Raw genomic sequence first — 23,268 nt, 5'->3', positions numbered from 1 at the left:
GTAAGATCATAGCTGATCTTCGACTGCATCTCCACTTTCCCGCCCAATCCCCATATCCCTCGATTCCAAAAATCTATCTCAGCCTTGAATATACTCAACAATTCAGTATCCACAGCCCTTTGGGGAAGAGAATTCCAAAGATTCACAATCCTCAGTGAAGAAATTCTTCCTCATTTCAGTCTTAAATGGCTGACCACTTATCCTGAGATTATGCCCCCCTAGTTCTCGACTCTCCAGCCAGGGGAAACAACCTCTCAGCATCTATCCTGTCAATCCCCCCGAGAATCTTACATGTTTCAATGCTATCACCTCTCATTCTTCTAAACTCCAGAGCGTATAGGCCCCATCTATTTAACCTCTCCTCATTAGGACAACCCTCTCATCCCACGAATCTATCTAATGAACCTTCAATATGGCATTCTACATGACAAAACAAGTTACCATATGGTCACATATGAAACTTTTGTTTAAGGCTATTCATTTTCCTCTCAAATTAACTTGAGGATTCCCTAGGGCTTGGTTTTCTACACGCCCATATCAACAAATTCCATACTCATCCAATTCTAATTGCTGATTGTTCCACTCCAACATCCTTCAGATCACACGGCCTTAGTGCAGACAATACAGAGATCAGCAAATTCTGCTTGTTGTTGGGGAATAGAACCAAACATTTTAAATGTACTTTAAAAAAAACAGTAGAATAAGCGCAGTGCTGCAACAACTGACGAGAGGTGATCAAACCAATATTTATTTTATGATTCCTTGAGCAAAAGAAAAAAAAAAAATCTTGTCCACAAAACCAATGACAGGAAATATTACATTTGGATCAAAAACTACAAACACAAAAGCTGGAGTTTGATTATAATAAAGTAAAAATTTTACAGCAACTCAGAGCAAAAATATTTTAACTTGGAGGAAAAAAGGAAATGCACTAAGAAAACTCAGCAGAGCTGTAAAATAAAAGCCACAAGGTTTATTACCAATGAACTGCTGACCAATGAACACTTTAAACCATGTTCTGAGGTTACTGTGGCTCAATATTTACATAATGTATGTGTGAGCAACTGTTTCATATATCCAAGAGCATGATACGCCATGATGCAGGTACAGAAAGGGGATGCGAACAGGAGGGAAAATGTCAATACACCAGGTCATAAATTGATTAAAACTTCAGTTAAATGTCCATACTGATAGTAGAAATAGAAAACGCATCATATATTAAATGTTACAGGCAATGACATTTAATCTGTACAAAGGAACAACCAGTGCGATCGAAAAGGTCAGCTGCTAACAAGTTTTCAAACATGCGGACAAGAGTGGTGTGCAACATACAACTGTGCTATAGCTCAGATACCTTTAATAAAACAGGCCATATCTATAGGTCAATTAAAAAAAGTAGTTCCAATTACTCTTTATATCCAGGAATGTAACAAAAACAATATTTATCTTAATTTTGAAATTTCACCTCAACCAGACATTTGGCAAAAAGTACCATTTCAAATTTCAGAACAAAAAAGAGTCCAAATTTAATTCTGATGGTCTAAATCGTCGACTGGTCCAGGTTCACTTTAGTCGGTAAAGGTCCTGCCATGTCCTTTTCATCCTTGGATTTGATGATAATCAGAGAGGATGCTGGATACGGAGTTAGCTTCAATTCATTCATGAACTCCATGTCTCCGTATATGCTCAGTTTCTGTAACAGCAAGTCATACCTAGTCACTGAAAGCTTATGGATTTCTTCATTTGTCAATTCCACATGGGGATTTAAAAACATTTTTTATAAAAGGGGATTTTTTTTTTTTTTTTTTTTTAAAAAGCAGTATTTTATTCATTTATGGGTCTCAGCAGTGGCAGCAGGTTGGTGCAGCTGGTATGTCCTCACTCACCACCAGCACACCTGTGCAGGTTCCAGCAGGAGTTGCTGGCTAGCAGTCAATAGCGGGAACGTTTCACTGTCCAGGCGCACAGATGAAGAATGACTGCTCAAGCAAGGTATCAGAGGCTGCAAGCACCTATACCCTAACATGAGTCTTCATCTGCCGAACAGGAGGAGAGAAAATAAGGGAGAAAGAGAAGAGCCCTTCCTCCCAAGAGGATAATAGGACGATGTGATAAAATTGTAAAGTTACATTCAGCTCAGTGCTGGACTCAGTACCCAGCACTCACTCATCCTCCACGAATGTGTGACTGTTCAAGCTAAAGGCTGCAGATGATGCACTTCAGCTACTGGATAATTAAGTTTAAATTCATTTTCCGATCAAAAGAACTGCCAGGTACAAAGAATGTTTACAAAAACTGTAATTGTACTTTCCCAGTTTTGTCAACCTAGTTAATATCTGATTGAAATGTAACAAGTGAGTTAATGTAAATTACAAAATTAGGCTATACTGGTAAAAACCTCAACAAAAAAGCTTCAATAGAAAGATATGCAAATATCATAAGATTAACACCTGGCCTGAAAGCAGAAATGACCATGTAGTACTGTACTGTTAGTCTCAGTCTAAGGGCTGCAAAGCAGAGGCAACATACTTTCCTTTAAGGGGATACAGAACTGGGATTTTCTCATCAATGCTGCATTTCAATCAGTTCCCTTAAACCATCAGTTATAGGAACACTGCTCAGCCAGTGCATTCAATGGCAAGTGAAGGGTCAAACATTAGGAACAAAAATCAGAAGCAGGTCACTGCCAGGCACAGTTAAAACCAGAGTCAAAGTGCAACCAGTAAAAAGGTGGTGGGAAGAGAGAAGTGCACCTTGAATAAGCAAGTACAAGGAAACTTTAAAATATACACACCCATCTGAATATTATGGAAAGAGTTTTTCTTCCCCTTTGGAAGCACACTCATGCCATTTGCTCATTTCACACCCCCCACCCATTACCTCTTAAGTTGAGGGATTCCACAATTATGGAGCCTTACAGCAGAGTGAGATTTTGGCACAGTAATAAGTACTATTCTTATTCAAGGGAGTTCAACTGAGAGTTACGGTTGAGGAGTTGGCCTATAAATTGGTATATTCAAAAACATTTAAAATCCAACACTCCATACATCAGCAACTAAGCCAGCTGTGTGGGTCCTAGGCTTATGGTGTGTGACATGCAGGATGTCAGCCATCCTGGATCTTCAAAGTATCCAGAGGGAGTATGCTTGCATGGTGCCAAGTCTCTTGAAAAACTAACTGCAGGGCTTGAGGATCATCTGGAAATGCTGCTCATTGTGCAGGAGGAGAAAATGCATCTTCCAGATACTTTCCATGAGGCTTTCCCTAGCCAGATAGAAGGAACAGCAATATTTCGGCGGCACCCCTAGAATATGAAAAATAGGCAGAAACAGAGGGAATCCATGGAAGCAGAACCGTTGCAACAGATTTTTGGTACTGGAGTTGGACATGGATGGAAGTTCAGGGGCAAGTAACCAGGATCAGGTCAACGGCACACTGGTTACTCCAGGGGAATGGATAAGTTAAAGGACAGAGGTAGGGGACCCACCCAAGTAAAACTGACTAGAATAAAATTGCACTTCACCGTATTAGAACTCACCGATAATACATCTCTACCCACCTACTTTTGAGTGTTCCTACAGATAAATTATTTCACAGCAGCCAAGGAGAAGATTAAAAATCATGTAGAAAAATTGTGTTTTTTTTAAAAACTAGACTCCCTAAAATGATTGTAATGGGCTGGTAGGAGTTCAAATCACCAGGCAGAGGATGGGTTTTGCAATTACAGAAATAAATCCACTTTAAAAAAAACATGATGGAGCTCCTCTTCTATACACAACTGCAAATCACTCTGTTCCGATCTGTCTCCTCTACACCCCGACATGAGTAATGGTAAAATTCCCATCAAAAGTTCTTACTGTACTTTTCTTGTCTTAAGATGTTTGACAATTCAGCGTTGAGGGCTTCTTACAGGAGATACTACAAGGTGCCACGTGTAACAGCACCATGTGAAAAGAACGATCAAACATGGTGCAGAGCGCCAACCGCTTCCAAGTCCCCTACCCGTTTTCACATATACACTCCACAAATGCTCAACCTCCTTCAGCCTGAGTAACTACATTCAATCTGGAGGCATTTTCCTCAAAGGAGGTAGTATTAAGAAAATCACATCAGCCTTACTTCAGATGGAATGTGCTGCTCCACAGCCGTGGCAGCAGTAGCACAACAGATCCACAACAGCACCAGCACAGAGAGCACCAGGGTGGTGGTTAATATCCAGCGAGGTATCCCCGCATTCCTGAAAATAAAAACAATTAGAAAGTTTAGTAATCCTGTATTGTATAGCTCATTAGGGCTGGTGTAGGTTACTGAAAAACATGGGAACAAAAAAGCTTCTGTGAATGTATTTCTTTTGCTCTTTAGTCATTCCTTGCCTAAGGCATACAGTTTCCAGGCTTTTGCTGCGCAAGGTTGTACCGAGGCTGCAGCAAGAGCGGCCAAAGCAGGTCACCTGTCCTGCTTCCTTTCCGGTGGTGAAATACCCAGTCTCTGCGCAATGGGACAGTAGGGATTTGGCAACAGCTATGTTGCCAACTTGGAAAGTGCCCTCATACTTTCTGTATGGCACAAGGCACCATCATTTTTTCGTCTTAATTGACTCATTAAAAGGGAAACAAATTAAAGTTACAAATTTTATTTAAAGTAAAATTAATTCAACTTGTGATGTTTTACAATAGTCAATAGATCAAAAAAGTCTTGCTATAACAATTTTGTAATTATTTCTGTGCTTATACACTTTTTCTGGAAGTGGTGACTTACCCTGGGGCACAGTTTTCTAGTTATTGCCGATCATCTAGCTGCCAAAGTTCAAATCTAAGCCCAGAAAGAGAGTGCCAGTGGTCTATTCCCCATGGAGGAATCACAGCCGAGTTTGAAACAGTCTCCACCAGAGCTTAAACCTGCTACAACCTGACATCTACTCCCTTCTATTAGAAATCAGTGGACAACAATCAGAATCAGGAACCTTAGTTGATGAGTCAAGTAAATTTCAACTTGATCCTACAAGTTCAATATCACAGGAACAGAAGAACAAGAGTAGGCCATTCAGCCCCTCGAACCTGTTCCGCCATTCAATTAGATCATGGTTGATCTGGATCTTAAATCATCTACCCACCTTGATTCCGTAACCTTCAATACCCTTGCCCAACAAAAATAGGCAAGGGTTGCTCAGATGCGCCAATAAAGTTGGTAGGCATTTGGAGTGCTCGAAGAACCCGTGTTGAGCAGGCTGATCCCTCGCCCAGTTCTCCAATGCACTTCTGAATCCCTCCTCAGAGCCATTTGATGTGCGTTCGGAATACAGCAATGCTCTTTCCTGCTTATGCAACAACTCCATGGAACATTACTGGAAGATGGAGCTACCATAGCCCCTGCACACCGAATCTGATTTAAAGCAACTGGAATAGCCACACTTCCCAATCCTTGGAGCACTTGCTGAGTGCAATAACAGTGCTAGATTTTACACACTTCAGCTAGCCAAGGGCAGGGGAAAGGGCAAAGAAAGAGTAGAGAAGAGTTAGGGTAAACCACTTGGAGACACACGAGATTTCAGGGGAATGGATTGAGGAAGGGGGAGAATGCATCTCAAAAGTGAGCAGGGAACACGAGCCAATATCATTGCCCATTTTCCCAGGATTCAAATGCTGCCTCCTGTCAGAACTACATACACTGTCATCAGTGCTGTAAAGAGGGTCTCATTCTGGGATTTAATTAATTTGAGGAAAATTAAGAACCAGCAATAGGTGGCAAAACCGGTTAACTACTTACTTGAGGGCAAGTGTTCAAAATAGTTAAAAATCAATCTATCTAAAGAGACACTGACTGTTAAAACCGGGTTTGCTCATTTTATGAATCACAGGGTCTCAAGTAACTTATTTGAATTGTTGACCATCTGTGATTAATTTGCATTATACTGTGAAAAGTATATTCCCAGTAACTAGCTGCAGGAACACAATGACAGTGACCAATTCAAAAAAATACTAAGTGTGTTTCCCATAGTGCTGCCAGATAATATGCCACTTTGTAATGGCATGAGCATGATACCACATAACATTCAATGCATTACTTTGTTGGAGTTGCTGTAAGTTAATACAGTCGGACCAATCAGAGCTTATTCCTATTTGGCAAGGTTTGTAGATTGGAACATGCTTGTAAATTTTGGGTCTAGGTCTGAAAAACAGTATGCCCTTTCTAATTTGTTTAAAATACTTCTGACTGTCTGGTGTCACATACTATCAAAATTTTTATTTACAGTATGTAAAATGGATAAACAGCTCCCTGATGGAGTAGCATTAAGCAGAACGTCCCAGGTTCAATCCCTGGTTTGTCCCAAGTAAGCTGATCTCAGCCAGGATGGCTGCACAGCTGCTACAATTGGCTTTAGCATGCCTGGGCTAAGGAAGGGAAGAGTCATCTAAAGTTCCTGCTCCTGATTGTTATTCAATGACCCCATTCTGGAAAGCATTTGTATATTGATAGGATCCCCACACACTTGTACATGCTGCCAACGCTTACTGACTGGGGTCACATCATTTTCTGCTTTCAAACATGGCAACTATAATTTTCCTTAAAAGAAACTAAGAGTCAAAGGTTAGATTAGATAGGTGCCTGAAATCAATTGTAATTTGACTGATTTATGTCATCCATTCTTATACTACCAGTATGTAATTTTCAGAATAATTTTATTTAAAGCCAGAGGCTGAATTCCTGTGCACATTATATAACCCTCTACAAGCAACAATTGAGACTGACAGTGCATCACATCAATTGTCTGCCTTGATTTGTCTGAGCCACAATTCACCAAAACACCTACCTTGACAAACACTCCAAGACACTTTGGTTTTCCTGTTCATGACCCTCTTTCAAATACAACCCATTTCCATGTTCCTTTCTGAAAGCTTTTCGAGTATCATCATAAATAGCCTTGGCTATATGATCTATTGATAAACAACATGAGACACAGTTTTTAGGCACAGTCCTGACTGAAACTCTGTGCTAGTAACATTATTGTTAGAAACCTGGATGAAGGGCCAATATCCAAAGCTCAGGGTACCAAGGCTGAAGAGAGCAGGAAAGGAGACAAGGTAAACCAAGTAGTAGGTTTTAAAGACCTGATGATGGTTAGAAGTGGATGAGACTGAGGAAGGCAAGGAGATCCACAGTTTTGATCTGCAAGAGAATGAAATGAGTCTGTGATGAATCCCAATTTCAACACAGCGAGGATAGAGAAGCAAAAGAGAATGTACAGAATGGTGTGTTAGGAGGAACAAGACAGGAAAGCTCAGAGCAACAATGACCACAATAATGTCTCAGTAGAGAGAAACAAGATTGCTACACAGGCATTATAGTGGTTAGAGATGAATAAAAGAATCACCTATACGAATTCAAGCTGTGCAGAAGCGCAAGAGGGGTGCTGGAAGAACCTTTGTGGTTATGGGAGCAGTATTTCAAGTCCACAGCAGTTTTGGTGCATCATAATTAAACAACTTGCATTTATATACTTTTACCAGAGAAAAACATTCCAAGATGCTTCATATTAACTTACAGCACAGAAGGAGGTCATTCGACCCATCGTGCCTGTGCTGGCTCTTTGAAAGAGCAGTCATCCCACCTCCCCACTATTTGTCCATAACTCTAAGTTGTTTTTAATCTGTGTTTCATGTGGGGTAACTTTAGCTTTTGTTCTCATTTTTCTGCAGCTAACTTTAGAAACTTGTAACTAGAAATGAAAGTGCAAATTTTTATCTTTTCTGATTATTTCCAAAATCTACCAGAGTCATTAGTTTATGGTGACTAAATAAGTCAAATTCATGGAGGTTTTTACCCTTACGATTCCATCCCGTTTTCCAGAAAATCTGCAAATTAGTAACCTCGCCTATTATTTCTTCATGCCGTTTTCACATACCAGAGTTGTTCCAACACCATTAGCGGGATGTTCCAGTGTGTAGTTGAATGGACAGTGTAGTCCATGCCATCACTTTGGACTGGCAGCGGACAGAGCTCTGTGCATATATACTCAAACATATGCAGAAAGCATATGGTATAATCAGAAAAAAAGAGACACCAAGCTAAATGACAAGATATTAAGAGGGGTGACCAAAATCTTAGTCAAAGAAGTGGGTTTTAAGGAGGGTCTTAAAGAAGAGAGGTGGACAGGTTTAGAATGGGAATTCCAGAGCGTGGGCCCTAGATGACTGAAGGCACAGCCACCAATGGTGAGGCAAAGGGCCACAGAATCAGTGTTCAGGGAGGGGTTGTAGGGCTGGAGGAAGGTAGAGGTATGGAGTGGTGAGGCAATGAAGGATTTAAACACAAGGATGAGAATTTTAAATAAGAGTTGTTGGGGGACTGGGAGCCAACATAGGTCAACGAGGACAGGAATAATGGGCGAGCAGGACTTGGTGCCGGATAGGATACAGCTTATTTCCTCCTCCTATACCAACAAAAATAAACAAAGCTTATGGAACAGTGGGTTACATTTAATTGTACAGGGCGGAGACCAGAAAATTCAGGCAATTAGCCAAGCAAAACAGTGATCAAACTGAATGCAGACAGTGGTTTCCCATGGTTACTGCTGCACAAGTGCAGACTTGCAACATGTGGAAGAATTCTGGCATAGACTGGACTCAAATTAATCTAGGATATTGTGAAATATGCAATACAGTACAAGATTTTAAAAACTACCAAAATTATCTATACAAGGTTATGAATTTTAATTTTATTCAACCCATCAATAAAAAGCAATGTGCTACAGGAAAGTCCCATGCAAATAAAACTACATCAATGTGTGGGTCCCAATACAATTATAGTGACTACACTTTTTGGATTACAATCTACAAAACCAGCTTAGTCGTTCATGTAAACACCTCTATAATCTATTCTGGAACTCTACGATGTCCTCTTATTATATGAAGTTGTTAAGGCTCCAAAAGCCATGCGTTGGAATACCTTTAAAGTTAAAATGGTGTCCACCCCATACTCGAACATTAACACTTTAAGAGCCTTTTATTCCTGTTCTATTTATATAGCTGCAAAACACCAGTTTACAAACCAACTTGGCTGTTTTAGATTGGTGGTACCCCTAGCATCTCATTTTCAGGAGGAACTACATAGCCTCCATCGGGTACACTAGGTGAAAACAGAGCAGTAACTATATTTATGAGAAACATGAGCAGCATGATGATACTTCTCTCTTCACCACCCCCCCCCCAAAGCCTGCAGATGATGTTGCTAGGGGGCAGCATGTAGATGAGGAAGACAAGAGGCCAAGAACAGATCCTTGAGGAACTCTAGGGATGATGGTGAGCTGGCTAGCAAAAGAGGTCATTGGCAAAAATGCTCTGGCTACATACAATTGGATTGGCAAGAGTGAAACCAAGCAAGAGCAGTCCCAGCAAGCTGAACTACGAGGAGATGCATTGGAGGATGCTGTGTTTTGACCATATCAAAGGTTGCAGAGAGGTCAAAGAGGATAAGGAGGGATGGTCACAGTCACCAAGAATCTTATGCATAACTTTAGAGGGAGCCATTTCCATGCTATGGGACGGGTAGTAACCTATTTTGGAGAGATTTAAATAGGGAGGTGCAGGAGAGATGATCATGGATCAGAGAGGCGACAACACATTGAGAGAGTTTGGCGAGGAAGATGAAGTTGGTAAATGAGGCTTTAGTTTGCAAGGGAGGTTTTTTTGAGAGGCAGGGGTGGTGACAACACTCTTGAAATGGAGGGGGGGGACAATGAACAATCCCAGCTATGATCAGTTATGTCAGCACAAACCTGGGTTCACACTGGGACTGTCCTGGTCTGTAAAGTTCAAGCTGGCAGTGTATTTAGCCACAGAGTTACCAGGGTAGATAAGCGTGACTTTAAAAAATAAAAAAAAATAAAAGATGTGCCTTGCTGCTGGACTGGATCCTCCTCTGCTCAGTGTGTGGCAGCAGTATGTTGCATTTCAGATTTTTTAATCTTGGAATGCTGCAATTCAGGTTTGAATACTGTCAGCAAAACATTTAGCATTTAAACTTCTGCCTTACCACTGGGTTGGATAGCCACAACTATTTTCTGCCAAGGTAAATAAAGCCGCTTTGCCATGTACCTGAAAAATACGCCTTTTGTTATGCAACAGATATTAGTCCGGAGACTGGGAACAAAGTTTACCTGACAGTGCCTGAGAAGTTTCTTTTACATCATCTGTTTGCAGCTCAAATTGTGGAACCATAAACTGTACATCAGGCTCAGACTTAAAGGAAAGGGGAAAGAGAAATCACATTTATTATAGTTTAAAAGTTTCAACTTACAGGTAAAAACACAAAAATATTGTACATCTTCTGGAACAATGTGAAAGTCATTCATGAAATCAAAGACAGACCTGGGCAGAGGAAATTCAAAGTATTTAACTGCCAAATATTAGAGCTCACTACAAAAACCTTTGAACCCGGAGACTTCTGGCAGGTTCAGCAAACAAAAACCTTGGAACCCGGAGACTTCTGGCAGGTTCAGCAAAGTGACCATGTCATCCACGGTGATGCTGGTTCAAAAACTAATGTGACAATAATAAAACTAATCAAGTGCAAGTAGCTTTTCTACAATAGTAACCCTAAACTACAAGTTACCTAAAACATGATTTTAAAATCTAACTCTGCTCATCCCCTCATCTTCCCTCCACATTCTTGGTCCTATTTTAACTCATTTTTTCCAGTGTAATATAACCTTTATAATGTTTAATATATTATTTTGTTCGAGAAACAACTTTCAATTATTTTATGTACCATCTAGGTTTTCCTTCCTGGCTCCCACCAATCGTTTAGAAAGTGGAAGCAACTTTCAAAGAATCAGGTTTTCAACTACTGAAAGTTTTTCTACAAAGCCCATTTTCAGTCAATCAAATCACCTGACATCATACATGCCTTTAGGTCAATCGCTAAAGGGCTGTTTTGCCACGACTGATTCAAAATTTGTGTAACGGGCACTGATGTAAAAATGTCAAATACATGCTCCGATCATCAAATGCACACTTCAGTTTATGGCATTGCAAGTGTTAATTGAAACATTGCTCTCATCCAGTGCCAGAGGTAAAAAGTTTTTGAAGGATTACCCAATGGAAAATTTGTAGCAAGAGCTATGAAAGGAAGAAGTAAGAATAAGAGAGAAATCTTTAACAGTTAATTGGAGAACGAACAAATAAGCTGGTGTGTACGTATACATAATTCATGAAAAAGTGAGGGATGAGATCACTGTGCAGTTGACTAGTGTGGTTAAAAACATATACCTTCAACATTCATAGTTACTTGTACTTGGTTCATGGATCACAAACTTGAAACAATTACTTTTCAAAAGTTAGAACATAAGACATAGATTGATTTTGATTCGGGACCTAGTGATATGATTTCTGAGTTTAAATTTATAAAGTCATTCCAGCAAGAGTAGAATATTGATGCTGACAAATGTATGTGCATAAATTAGCCTCCAAGAACATTCAAGTACGCCAGGGCTACGCCTCATTGACAGCCAATCAAAGCACTGATATAGAAACCACTGAAGTGATATCACTTTTGTAGACAGTAAAGTATTGAAGGCTACACCTGAAAACTCATTAAACATCAAGATTCAACAGTGTGCCTTAGAGACAAGCAGCTCCTGGCTTCAATCCCCAGTCCACACCGAGTTAGCTGATCTAAGCCAGCGGAGAAATGAGCTACGAAGGGATTGGACAGAAAGGAGTGGGGAAGTCCTCACGCCTGGTAGCTGCTAGAAAAAGCATGTGTAGATGTCAAGTGAGGACACAATCAGGCTTAGCTGTGGTGCCCACTAAACTCACTCTAGTGTACACGACTGGTCTCACATTAACATCAGCCATTTGGGCAAGGTATCAGAGGGTTGCTGGCATCATGTAACCGTATCACAGGAAGACTTTGGGGAGATGGGGAGAAAACAGAGTGGTGCAGGTGATGGTGTGAAAATAATCAAATTTCTGATACACAACTCAAAAAACAGCCATTTTATCACATGCAAAGATTATAAATTGTCAAAGTTTTGTCATTGAAGTGTATTGTGTTTACTGTAGTTTAAAATGGCAGCCAAGGTAAAGTTTGAGTTAATTTATAGCTCAAGTGCGCTTACTCCAAGTGATTACATAAGGATATTCTGAGATTACATAAGGATATTCTGAGTGTAAAGTAGTTGGGAGGGTTTCTGGATACTCCTCTGAGCTGTGGGTGTGAAGGCAACATTTTTGTATAAAAATTTGCTACGGTATCAGAATTTAGTGGTCAACACTAATATTCTGGTAGTCAGAGGTCCTATCAATCACTTTGTTCACTTTCAGTTCTGTTATTGACTTCATTTCCATTTTTCTTCTAATTACTCTTAATATTTTCCTTCTTTCCCTTCAATCGCATTTATTTCTTTGGTGACATAATAGCTTCCCTCCCCCAACGATGCAGTGAATGTAAATTTACTAGGGAGATAGAACAGGTGGACATGACATTGGATCATTAAAAGGGGAGATATATTAAATAAACTCAGAGGAAACAAGCCCTGGTCCGGATGGATTGCATCCGCGCATTTTTAAAGCATCTAGGGAAGAGATAGCAGAGGCATTACCACACATATTTAATAATTCGTTGAAAAAGTGTAGTGCCAGAGGACTGGCGGATAGCTAACATAATACCTACATTTAAGAAGTGAGATAGAACATGCCAAGAAACTATAGACCAGTCAGCTTAACATCGGTGGTAGGAAAAATAATGGAATCCCTACTAAAGGAGAAAATAGAAAACATCTAGAAGCCAAAAATATAATAAAGAAGTCAGCATGGATTTCAAAAGGGAAAGTCTTGCTTGAACAACCTCATTGAATTTTTTGAAGAGGTAACAGAGAGCATAGATAAGGGTAATGCAGTAGATGTAACTGATCTAGATTTTTGAAAGGCCTTCGATAAGGTGTCACATAATAGACGAATGAATAAAGTCAGAGAATGCGGAGTCAGGGGACAAGGAGGTGGATAGCTAGCTGGCTTCAAGACAGAAAGCAGAGTGTTGGGGTAAAGGGTAGCTCCTCAGAGTAGCAGAAGGTGGGTAGTGGTGTTCCACAAGGAGCAGTGTTGGGACCACTGTTGTTCATAATTTATATTAACAATTTAGACTTTGGAATCAAAAACACAATTTCTAAAGTTGCGGATAACACCAAATTTATGGGAGGAGGGGGAGGGAGGAGATAGTCAATACGGAGGAGGACTGTAATAAATTACAGGAGGACATTAATAAACTTGTAGAATGGGCATATAATTGGCAAATGAATTTCAACACAGATAAATGTGAGGTATTACATTTTGGTAGGAAGAATAGGGAGGTCACTTATTACTTCGAGGGGGCGAGTCTGGGTGGGGTAGAGGAGCAAAGGGATATCGGAGTACAAATAGACAAATCACTGAAAGAAGCAACACAGGTTAACAAGGCCATAAAAAAGCAAACCAAGCGCTTGGGTTTATTTCTAGAGGGATAGAATTGACAAGTAGTGAAGTTATGCTAAACTGGTCACCATATTATAGAAAGGATATAGAGGCACTGGAGAGGGTGCAGAGAAGATTTACAAGGATGATACCAGTGATATACCTATCAATTCGTCCAATAAAAAGCGACGAGTTAGGAACGTAACTAAAGGTTTTTATTGACTAAATAACAGAGCCCACCCTCGTGGGTGATCGGGTCCAACAAGGAGGAATACCAGCCAGTCGACTACCTTTATACCTGGGCAGGTAGGTGGAGCCATGGGCGGAGTCGGAGGTGGTCAGCCCAGGTATAACAGCGCGACAAGAGGCGACCTCGTATCGTGATACAACAGTGATAACGGTGATAACAATACAACAGTGATAACTATAGTGTAACGATAAAAGTGGTTTACCACATTCACCCCTTGTTTAGATTTGAGTCCGGCGGGGTGAAGTGTACTACCAGTTCTGGTATGTCAGTCTGTCCGGAGGCCTCGTAAGCCTCTCCGATCGTCGCAGCGGCGGTGCTGCATTATCCGGTGTTAGTGCTGGTGTCTGCGTGGTCGGCGAAGGCTCGTGGGGTTCCGGCATGCCGTCTACCTGGGCTGGAATTGGGGGGGTGGTGGGGGGGGGGGGTAAAGGTGGTGTCTCCGGAGTGCCCGAGGGTGCGAGGTCTCGTAAGGAGACAGTGTCCTCCCGCCCGTCTGGGTAAGCCACGTAGGCGTACTGGGGGTTGGCGTGCAGGAGGTTCACCCTCTCGACCAGGGGGTCTGTTTTATGGGCCCTCACGTGCTTTCGCAGCAAGACGGGCCCCGGAGAGGTCAGCCAGGTTGGTAGAGTGGTTCCCGTAGTCGACTTCCTGGGGAAAACAAACATTCGTTCATGGGGGGTGGCGTTAACGGCAGTGCAAAGTAGTGACCGGATGGAGTGCAGCGCTGTCGGGAGGACTTCCTGCCAGCGGGAGGTTGGGAGGCCCTTAGACTTTAAGGCTAAGAGGACGGCCTTCCATACCGTCGCGTTCTCTCTTTCCACCTGGCCGTTCCCTCGGGGGTTGTAGCTGGTGGTCCTACTTGCTGCAATACCTCTCGCTAGTAGGAACTGACGGAGTTCCTCGCTCATGAAAGAGGAGCCCCGGTCACTATGTATATAGTTTGGGAACCCGAACAAGGCGAAGAGGTCGTTCAGGCATTTAATGACCGTGGTACTGGTCATGTCTGGGCAGGGGAAGGCAAAGGGGAAACGGGAGTACTCATCAACAATGTTGAGGAAGTACACGTTACGGTCAGAGGACGGGAGGGGCCCCTTAAAGTCGATGCTCAGGCGCTCGAAGGGGCGGGTGGCCTTGATCAGGCTTGCTCTGTCCGGCCTAAAGAAGTGCGGTTTGCACTCGGCACAGGTCTGGCAGTTCCTGGTTATGGTCCTGACCTCCTCGATGGAGTAGGGCAGGTTGCGGGCCTTAATGAAGTGGTAAAGTCTGGTGACCCCGGGGTGGCAGAGGTCGTTGTGGAGGGTCTGAAGTCTATCACTTTGCGCGCTGGCGCATGTAATTCGTGACAGAGCATCGGGGGGTTCGTTCAGCTTACCTGGCCGGTACAAGATATCATAATCGTAGGTGGAGAGCTCGATTCTCCACCTCAAGATCTTGTCATTCTTGATTTTGCCCCTCAGCTTGTTATTAAACATAAAAGCGACCGAACGTTGGTCGGTGAGGAGGGTAAATCGTTTGCCTGCCAGGTAGTGCCTCCAGCGTCGTACCGCCTCCACAATCGCCTGGGCCTCCTTCTCGACCGACGAGTGTCGGATCTCAGGGCCCTGTAGGGTCCTTGAGAAGAAGGCCACCGGTCTCCCCTCCTGGTTAAGGGTGGCAGCTAGGGCGAAGTCGGATGCATCGCTCTCGACTTGGAAGGGGATGGACTCATCCACTGCGTGCATAGTGGCCTTGGCAATGTCTCCCTTAATGAGGGAGAAGGCTGCGCACGCTTCCTCCGTAAGGGGGAAGGATGTGGACTTCATGAGGGGTCTGGCTTTGTCCGCATAATTGGGCACCCATTGGGCATAGTAGGCGAAGAGCCCCAGGGTTCTCTTCAGCGCCTTAGGGCAGTGGGGGAGGGGTAGCTCCATGAGGGGGCGCATTCTTTCGGGGTCGGGGCCGATGAGTCCGTTCTCTACTACACAGCCAAGGATGGCAAGGCGCGAGGTGTTAAACACACATTTCTCCTTATTGTAGGTGAGGTTCAGCCGTTGGGCCGTACGGAGGAATTTCTCCAGATTCACGTCATGGTCCTGCCGGTCGCGGCCGCAGATGGTGACGTTATCTAGATAGGGGAATGTGGCCTGCAGTCCGTTCTGGTCAACCATCCGGTCCATCTCCCTTTGGAAGACCGAGACCCCGTTGGTGACACCGAAGGGGACCCTAAGGAAGTGGTATAGGCGCCCATTCGCCTCGAAGGCGGTGTACTGGCGGTCCTCGGGGTGGATAGGGAGTTGGTGGTAGGCCGACTTAAGGTCGATGGTCGAGAATACGCGGTATTGTGCAATCTGATTGACCATGTCAGATATGCGGGGAAGGGGGTATGCGTCCAGCTGGGTGTATCTGTTTATGGTCTGGCTGTAGTCGATGACCAGGCGATTTTTATCGCCGGTCTTAACGACCACGACCTGGGCACGCCAGGGGCTGTTGCTCCCCTCGATGATGCCCTCCTTCAGGAGACGCTGCACCTCAGAGCTAATGAAAGCTCTGTCCCCAGCGCTGTACCGCCTGCTCTTGGTAGCGACGGGTTTGCAGTCGGGGGTGAGGTTAGCGAACAGGGAAGGTGGCGGCACCTTGAGGGTGGATAGGCTGCAGGTGTTACGCGGTGGGCGGTTTAACCTTCGCTGGTTGTCGACTGTGAGTGGGGGGAGGGGTCCACCGTATGCTAGGGTTACACTTTGGAGGTGGGATTGGAAGTCCAGCCCTAGTAGGACGGCAGCGCAGAGCTGGGGGAGGACGAGGAGTTTAAAGTTTTTATACTCTGTACCCTTAACCGACAAGGTCACAGCACAGTAGCCGCTAATGTCCGTGGCGTGGGACCTCGATGCCATCGAGATTCGGTTGCGCGTTGGCAGGACAGGGAGGGAGTAGTGGCTCACCGTGTCTGGGTGGATGAAGCTCTCCGTGCTTCCGCTGTCGAACAGGCAGGTCGTGGCGTGGCCGTTTACTTTGATGTCCATCATCGACTTGGACAGGTGGTGTGGGCGGGCTTGATCCAGAGTGACGGAGGCTAGCGTGTAGGTAAGCGAGTCGTTGTCGTCTGCGGGCGAGGCGGTCGTCGGGTCCGGGGGCCCGGTGGCAGTCGGGCGTGGTGGGTAAAATGGCGTCTCCCACGAGGTAGGACAAAATGGCGGAGAAGATGGCTGCCCCCATAACTCACATGAGACACTATTGGGGTCGGTTGCCTTGATCAAAGATGGCCGCCCCCATGACTCACGTGTGGGGATACTGGCCTCAGTTGCCGTGAAAGAAGATGGCCGCCCCCACAGTTCGCATGAGGCACTGCTGGCCTCTGAAGATCCGCTCCTGCAGGCCTTAGAGAAGTGGCCTTTCTTCCTGCAGGTTGTGCAGGTAGAGTTCCTGGCTGGGCAGCGCGACCTCGGGTGCTTCTCTTGGCCGCAAAAGAAGCAGCCGGCGGCCCGATCGCGGGTGCCCGATGTCGGAGCCGGTACCGGGGGTGGCGGGCCCGGTCGGGTCCGGGACGCCGACGCTGAGGTAGGTCCCGGGGGCGGCGCTGCGAAGGGTATTGCGGTAGGGGTCGGGGTAGGTCCCGGGGGCGGCGCTGCGAAGGGTATTGCGGTAGGGGTCGGGCCCGAGTCCCAGGGTCGCGAGCAGTACCTGGAAAACGCCTCCTGGTCCTGATGGGCCACCTCCAGGGAGAGAGCGAGGGCTTCAGCTTTGTCCAGGTCGAGGTCTTTAGCTTCAAGCAGTCTTTGCCGTGAGTAGTCGGACCGTAGGCCTTTCACAAAGGCATCGCGGATATTATCTTCCGTATTTTCAACAGCCGTCACCGCTTTAAAGTCACAGTTCCTGCCGAGTGCTCTTAGCGCCCGTAAAAATTCAGCTACAGACTCTCCTGGCTGTTGCGGGCGGGATCTTAGGAGGTGCCTGGTGTACATGTAATTTACCGGGCTGCGGTACTGCTGTTTCAGTAGGTTGATAGCGGCCTCGTACGTAGTCGTGTCCTGGATGAGTGCGTATACTCTCGGGCTCGCTTGGGCGTTCAGAAGTCTTAGTTTGGATCTCTGCGGGGCGCCGGATTCTTCCAGGTAGGATTCGAAGCAGTCCAGCCAGTGTTTGAAGTTGAGGGCTGCGTTTGCTGCCTGTGGGTTTAGATCCAGGTACGGTGGTTTGAGGGCTTGCAGCCAAGCCGGCTGGTGTGGCTGTGCTTCTGGGAGGGCTTCTGGCTGGCCAGTAGTAGACATCTTTAAAATTTAGTCAATAAAATTGATATACCTATCAATTCGTCCAATAAAAAGCGACGAGTTAGGAACGTAACTAAAGGTTTTTATTGACTAAATAACAGAGCCCACCCTCGTGGGTGATCGGGTCCAACAAGGAGGAATACCAGCCAGTCGACTACCTTTATACCTGGGCAGGTAGGTGGAGCCATGGGCGGAGTCGGAGGTGGTCAGCCCAGGTATAACAGCGCGACAAGAGGCGACCTCGTATCGTGATACAACAGTGATAACGGTGATAACAATACAACAGTGATAACTATAGTGTAACGATAAAAGTGGTTTACCACAACCAGAAATGAGGGTATACCCATCAGGAAAAATTGAACAGGCAGGGTCTCTTTGCTTGAAAAAAGGCTGAGGGGTGACCGAATAGAGGTCATTAAAACTAGGAAAGGTTTTGATAAGAGTAGAGACAGAGAGTGTTTCCACTTATGGGGAAGAGAATAACTGGAGACCATCAATATAAGACAGTCACCAACAAATCAAATAGAGAATTCAGAACAAAACTTCTTTACCCAGAGGGTGGTGAGAATGTGGAACTCACTACCACAGGGAGTAGTTGAGGCAAATAGTATAGATTCATTTAAGGGGAGGCTAGATAAGCATATGAGGGAGAAGGAAATAGAGGATTGTGCTGATAGAGTTAGATGAGGAAAGACTGGAGGAGGCTCAAGTGGAGCATAAATGCCAGCATACCTGTGGAATACTCTCCACAGAAGGCTGTAGAGGCCAAGTCACTGAATATATTTAAGAAGGAGATAGATAGATTTCTAGACACAAAAGGCATCAAGGGGTATGGAGAGAGAGCGGGAATATGGTATTGAGATAGAGGATCAGCCATGATCATATTGAATGGCGGAGCAGGCTCAAATGGTCGAATGGCCTACTCCTGCTCCTATTTTTCTATGTTTCCATGGACTGGTTGGGCCAAATGGCCTGTTTCTGTGCCGTATATCCCATGTAAATCTCCTTTCAATACATAAACCAATAATTTTGTACATTAGAGAAAAACAAAAACTACAAAAGGTGGAAATACACAGCAGATCCATCAACATCTGGGAAGAGGTTAACATTTTCCATGTAGACCCTTTGTCAGGATAGCTAAAGAATCTAATCCATAGATGTTAGCCTATCTTATTTCAGATGCTGGTGGACCTGCTGTACACTTTCATCACCATTTGCTTTTATTTGTGCACCTCATTTAATTCACCAGCGAGTGCTGAATGTGCAACACTGTTACCTGGAATACAACTACTTTGCCGTCATCAGTTTGCAGGTAGAAGGTCCACGAGGTGAAGAAGCTCTGAGCCGAATTCATTAAGTCACTGCAGAAAGCAGACATTATGCTGATGGGGTAAACAAAGTGGATTTTTGGCACCATGGACATGAGCTGTGGGAAAGAGGATAAACTGTCATGCAAAATATAACAAAATCATATACTGCAGTCAGAGTTGAAACAGAAAAGGGAACAAAGTTTATATTTAGAGATGATCACTTGTTAACAATCCCTACGTAATTGAAATTACATAACATGGCTGATACAGCATGTGTTCTAGATTAGATCTGTAGTTCTTAAATTTTTCAGGCTGGGACCCACCATCAAATTCTATGAGTCTCCCATAGCTGACAAGCTGTGGATACGGTCTTAAAAGCATTCACTGTATTCATTGTTGCTTTTCTTTTTCATATCTATACTCCCCTCTCCTCCACACCTATGAACATTATCTTTTCGCTCCCTCACCATTACTTTAAAAAAAAAATTAAGCTCTCCTGTTAGTCGCTGCAACATTTTCTCCCTTTATTAACTGTAACTTTCCCCATGAAGAGACTGTAGTCTGGGAGTCAGTCAGGGGGCAGATTGGCTGTAACACCTCATAAATCAAGGTAACAGCCAACAATCACTGTCTACAATTATAAATGAAGAATGGTCATTCAGGCAATGTACTCAAGGAAAGCAGGCACCTATAGAACTGTGTCCCAGCAATGAGGCACTTCCTTCAGGAGACAAGAAAATACAAAACTTCATTATCCTGTAATAGTGCTGAAGGAAGCCAACAGCTGCACTCCTCCTCCCCAACAAAAGATAAACAGAAACAATCTGCCCTTCCCTGCTGCATTCCAAAAAACACCTTACGCCTACAGGGCTCCTGCAAAAATGAGCCCAAAAGCAAGAGAACATCTACACACACAAAAAATCTATGGGTCCTGTTGGCAGTGGAAAAGGCTGAAATTTACCACATTATTGGGAAGCACCAATTGAAAATGTCGGCTATTCAGCTGTTATGCCTCAGTGCTTGCACACCCCATATTCTGAATTCCAAGAGTACCCCTTTGTCCACCAGCCTGCAGATGCCAACATTTATGCTGCACTCTCCAGTCAACAGTTGCAACAGGATGTCAAGCTGGTGGACCAGCAAATAATAATTTTTTTTTTTTTTTTTTTTTTTTTTTAAAAACACATTTATTGCACTTATGAGCATGCACAATGCAAGGACCTACTGCTCCCAGGCAAACAGGCTATGGGTTATGGAGGATACATTTGGATTGAAACATTTAACCCCGACAGATCAGGAACAAAAACCATGCAATCTACACACTTTTGAGGAGCTGGGGCTCAGACTTGCTCAGGAGGTAGAGAGATAGCAGGGAAGGTGGGCATCAAGACTCAAATTTGGATTGCACTATGACATGACAATTTACTTGAGGTATCAGATATGGCCATCAGCAACATTCCCTCTAATTTATTTTTGGGTACATGGCCTCTTCAATGGGCCGCTCAACCCATTCAAATTTCCACACACGCACAGTTTTTCCATTTAAAAGCAGCTGAGCGGCCTGCGCAGGACCTCTAGACCGCTGTGCAGCTTAATAGGAACATTGGCAATCAGTGTCTGCTTCTACAAGTATACCAAGTTGGATACTGTTGAGGGGGATGACTCACCAGGGGAAGGCAGCAGCAGCCAGCTTCCTGGCACCAGGGACGTTTCTGCTGCTCAGAAAGGGAGGAAAAAGAGTGGGAGAACAATAGTGGTAGGGGATTCTATCGTAAGGGGAACAGATAGGCGTTTCTGTGGCCGCAAACGTGACTCCAGGATGGTTTGTTGCCTCCCTGGGGCCAGGGTCTGGGATGTCACTGAGCGGCTACAGGGCATTCTTAAGGGGGAGGGTGAGCAGGCAGAGGTCGTGGTCCACATTGGGACCAACGACATAGGAAGGAAGGGGGATGAGGTCCTGCATCAAGAATTTAGGGAGCTAGGTAACAGATTAAAGAGCAGGACCTCGAAGGTTGTAATCTCTGGATTACTCCCAGTGCCACGTGCTAGTAAGTATAGGAATGGGAGGATAGAGCAGATGAATGCGTGGCTAAAGAGTTGGTGTAGGGGGGAGGGTTTTACTTTCCTGGATCACTGGGCCTGCTTCTGGGAAAGGTGGGACTTGTACAAGTCGGACGGGTTGCACCTGAACCAGAGCGGGACAAATATCCTTGCGGGGAGGTTTGCTAGCACTGTTGGGGGGGTTTAAACTAACTTGGCAGGGGGATGGGATACAGAGGGGAGCTGAAATAGGGGGTGATGTGCTGCCAATTATAGAGAAAAAAACAAGTCAGCTTGGTAGACAGGGCAAATATATAAGGGCAAGGCTGGATGGCATCTATTTTAATGCAAGGAGTCTTGCAAATAAGGTGGATGAACTGAAGGTGTTGATAAACACATGGGAGTATGATATTGTTGCTATCACGGAGACATGGTTGAGGGAGGGGCAAGACTGGCAGCTCAATATTCCGGGGTACAGAATCTTCAGGCGAGACAGAGGGGGAGGTATAAGAGGAGGGGGTGTCGCAATATTAATTAAGGAGTCAATTACTGCAGTAAGGAGGGATGATATATTAGCAGGTTCCTCTAATGAGGCCATATGGGTGGAGCTTAAAATCAAAAAGGGGGCAAGCACTTTGCTGGGAGTGTACTATAGGCCTCCAAACAGTCAGGGGGAGATAGAGGAACAGATATGTAGGCAAATCTCAGAGAAATATGCAAATAATAGGGTAATAATAATGGAGGATTTCAACTTCCCCAATATTAACTGGGATAGTCAGAGTGTGAAAGGCTCAGAGGGTGTAGAATTCTTAAAGTGCATCCAGGAGAGCTTTTTGAGCCAGCATGTAGAAAGTCCTACAAGAGAGGGGGCGGTACTGGACCTAATTCTAGGGAATGTGGCCGGCCAAGTGGAAAAAGTGCTAGTAGGTGAGCACTTTGGTGATAGTGACCATAATACGGTAAGATTTAAGGTGGTCATGGAAAAGGACAGGGATGGGCCGGAAATAAAGGTTCTAAATTGGGGGAAGGCCGATTTTAGTAGGATAAGGCAGGATCTGGCCAAAATGGACTGGGATCAGCTACTTGTTGGAAAATCCGCATCGGAGCAATGGGAGGCTTTCAGAAGGGAGATTGAGATCATACAATGGCAACATGTTCCCGTAAAGGTCAAGAGTGGTTCCAAAAACCACAGGGAACCTTGGATGTCAGGGGATATACGAGAATGGATTAGGAAAAAAAGGAGGGCTTTTGGTAGATACAAAAAAGGCTAAAGACAGAGGAAGCCCAAGAGGAGTACAAAAAGTGCAGAGGGATACTTAAAAAAGAAATTAGGAGATCAAGGAGGGGCCATGAAATAACACAGGCGAGCAAAATAAAGGAAAATCCTAAGATGTTTTATAAGTATATTAAGGGTAAGAGGATAACTAGGGAAAAAATAGGGCCCATTAGGGACAAAAGTGGCAATCTGTGTGTGGAGCCGGAAGATGTAGGAGGGGTTCTAAATGAATTTTTTGCATCTGTCTTCACTATGGAGAAGGACGATGTAGACATAGAAATAGGGCGGGGGGACTGCGATATGCTTGAACATATTAACATCGAGAGGGAGGAGGTATTGGCGGTTTTAGCTGGCCTAAAAATGGATAAATCCCCAGGCCCGGATGAAATGTATCCCAGGCTGCTGTGTGTGAGGCAAAGGAAGAGATTGCGGGGGCTCTAACACATATATTCAGGACCTCTCTGGCCACAGGGGATGTGCCAGAGGACTGGAGAACCGCTAATGTAGTACCATTATTCAAGAAGGGTAGTAGGGAAAAACCGGGGAACTACAGGCCAGTGAGCCTAACATCAGTGGTAGGAAAATGATTGGAAAAAATTCTGAGGGACAAAATTTGTCTCCACTTGGAGAGGCAAGGATTAATCAGGGATAGTCAACATGGCTTTGTCAAGGGAAGATCATGTCTGACTAATTTGATTGA

At 44.4% G+C, this 23,268-nt stretch overlaps 1 protein-coding gene across 1 annotated transcript in view; it reads right to left on the bottom strand.

The window, feature by feature from the left end:
- Positions 1–722: 722 nt before the first annotated feature.
- tmem59 (transmembrane protein 59) overlaps positions 723–23,268 on the bottom strand; it is a 39,012-nt gene continuing 16,466 nt past the window's right edge. Inside the window, exons 4-8 of the mRNA XM_085982516.1 lie at positions 19,219–19,368; positions 10,157–10,238; positions 6,812–6,935; positions 4,120–4,237; positions 723–1,693 (exon numbers count right to left, since the gene is read on the bottom strand). Of these exons, the coding sequence (XP_085838642.1) occupies positions 1,541–1,693; positions 4,120–4,237; positions 6,812–6,935; positions 10,157–10,238; positions 19,219–19,368 (627 nt within the window). The 3' untranslated portion in view covers positions 723–1,540. The remainder of the gene's footprint in view (positions 1,694–4,119; positions 4,238–6,811; positions 6,936–10,156; positions 10,239–19,218; positions 19,369–23,268) is intronic.

The sequence above is a fragment of the Somniosus microcephalus genome, chromosome 3, assembly GCF_052327205.1.
Source record: "Somniosus microcephalus isolate GS21.2 chromosome 3, FLI_Smic_1.0, whole genome shotgun sequence".
NCBI classification, from domain to species: Eukaryota; Metazoa; Chordata; class Chondrichthyes; order Squaliformes; family Somniosidae; genus Somniosus; species Somniosus microcephalus.
Note: the sequence above shows the minus strand (reverse complement) of the source record. Positions and strands in the feature narration are given on the sequence as shown.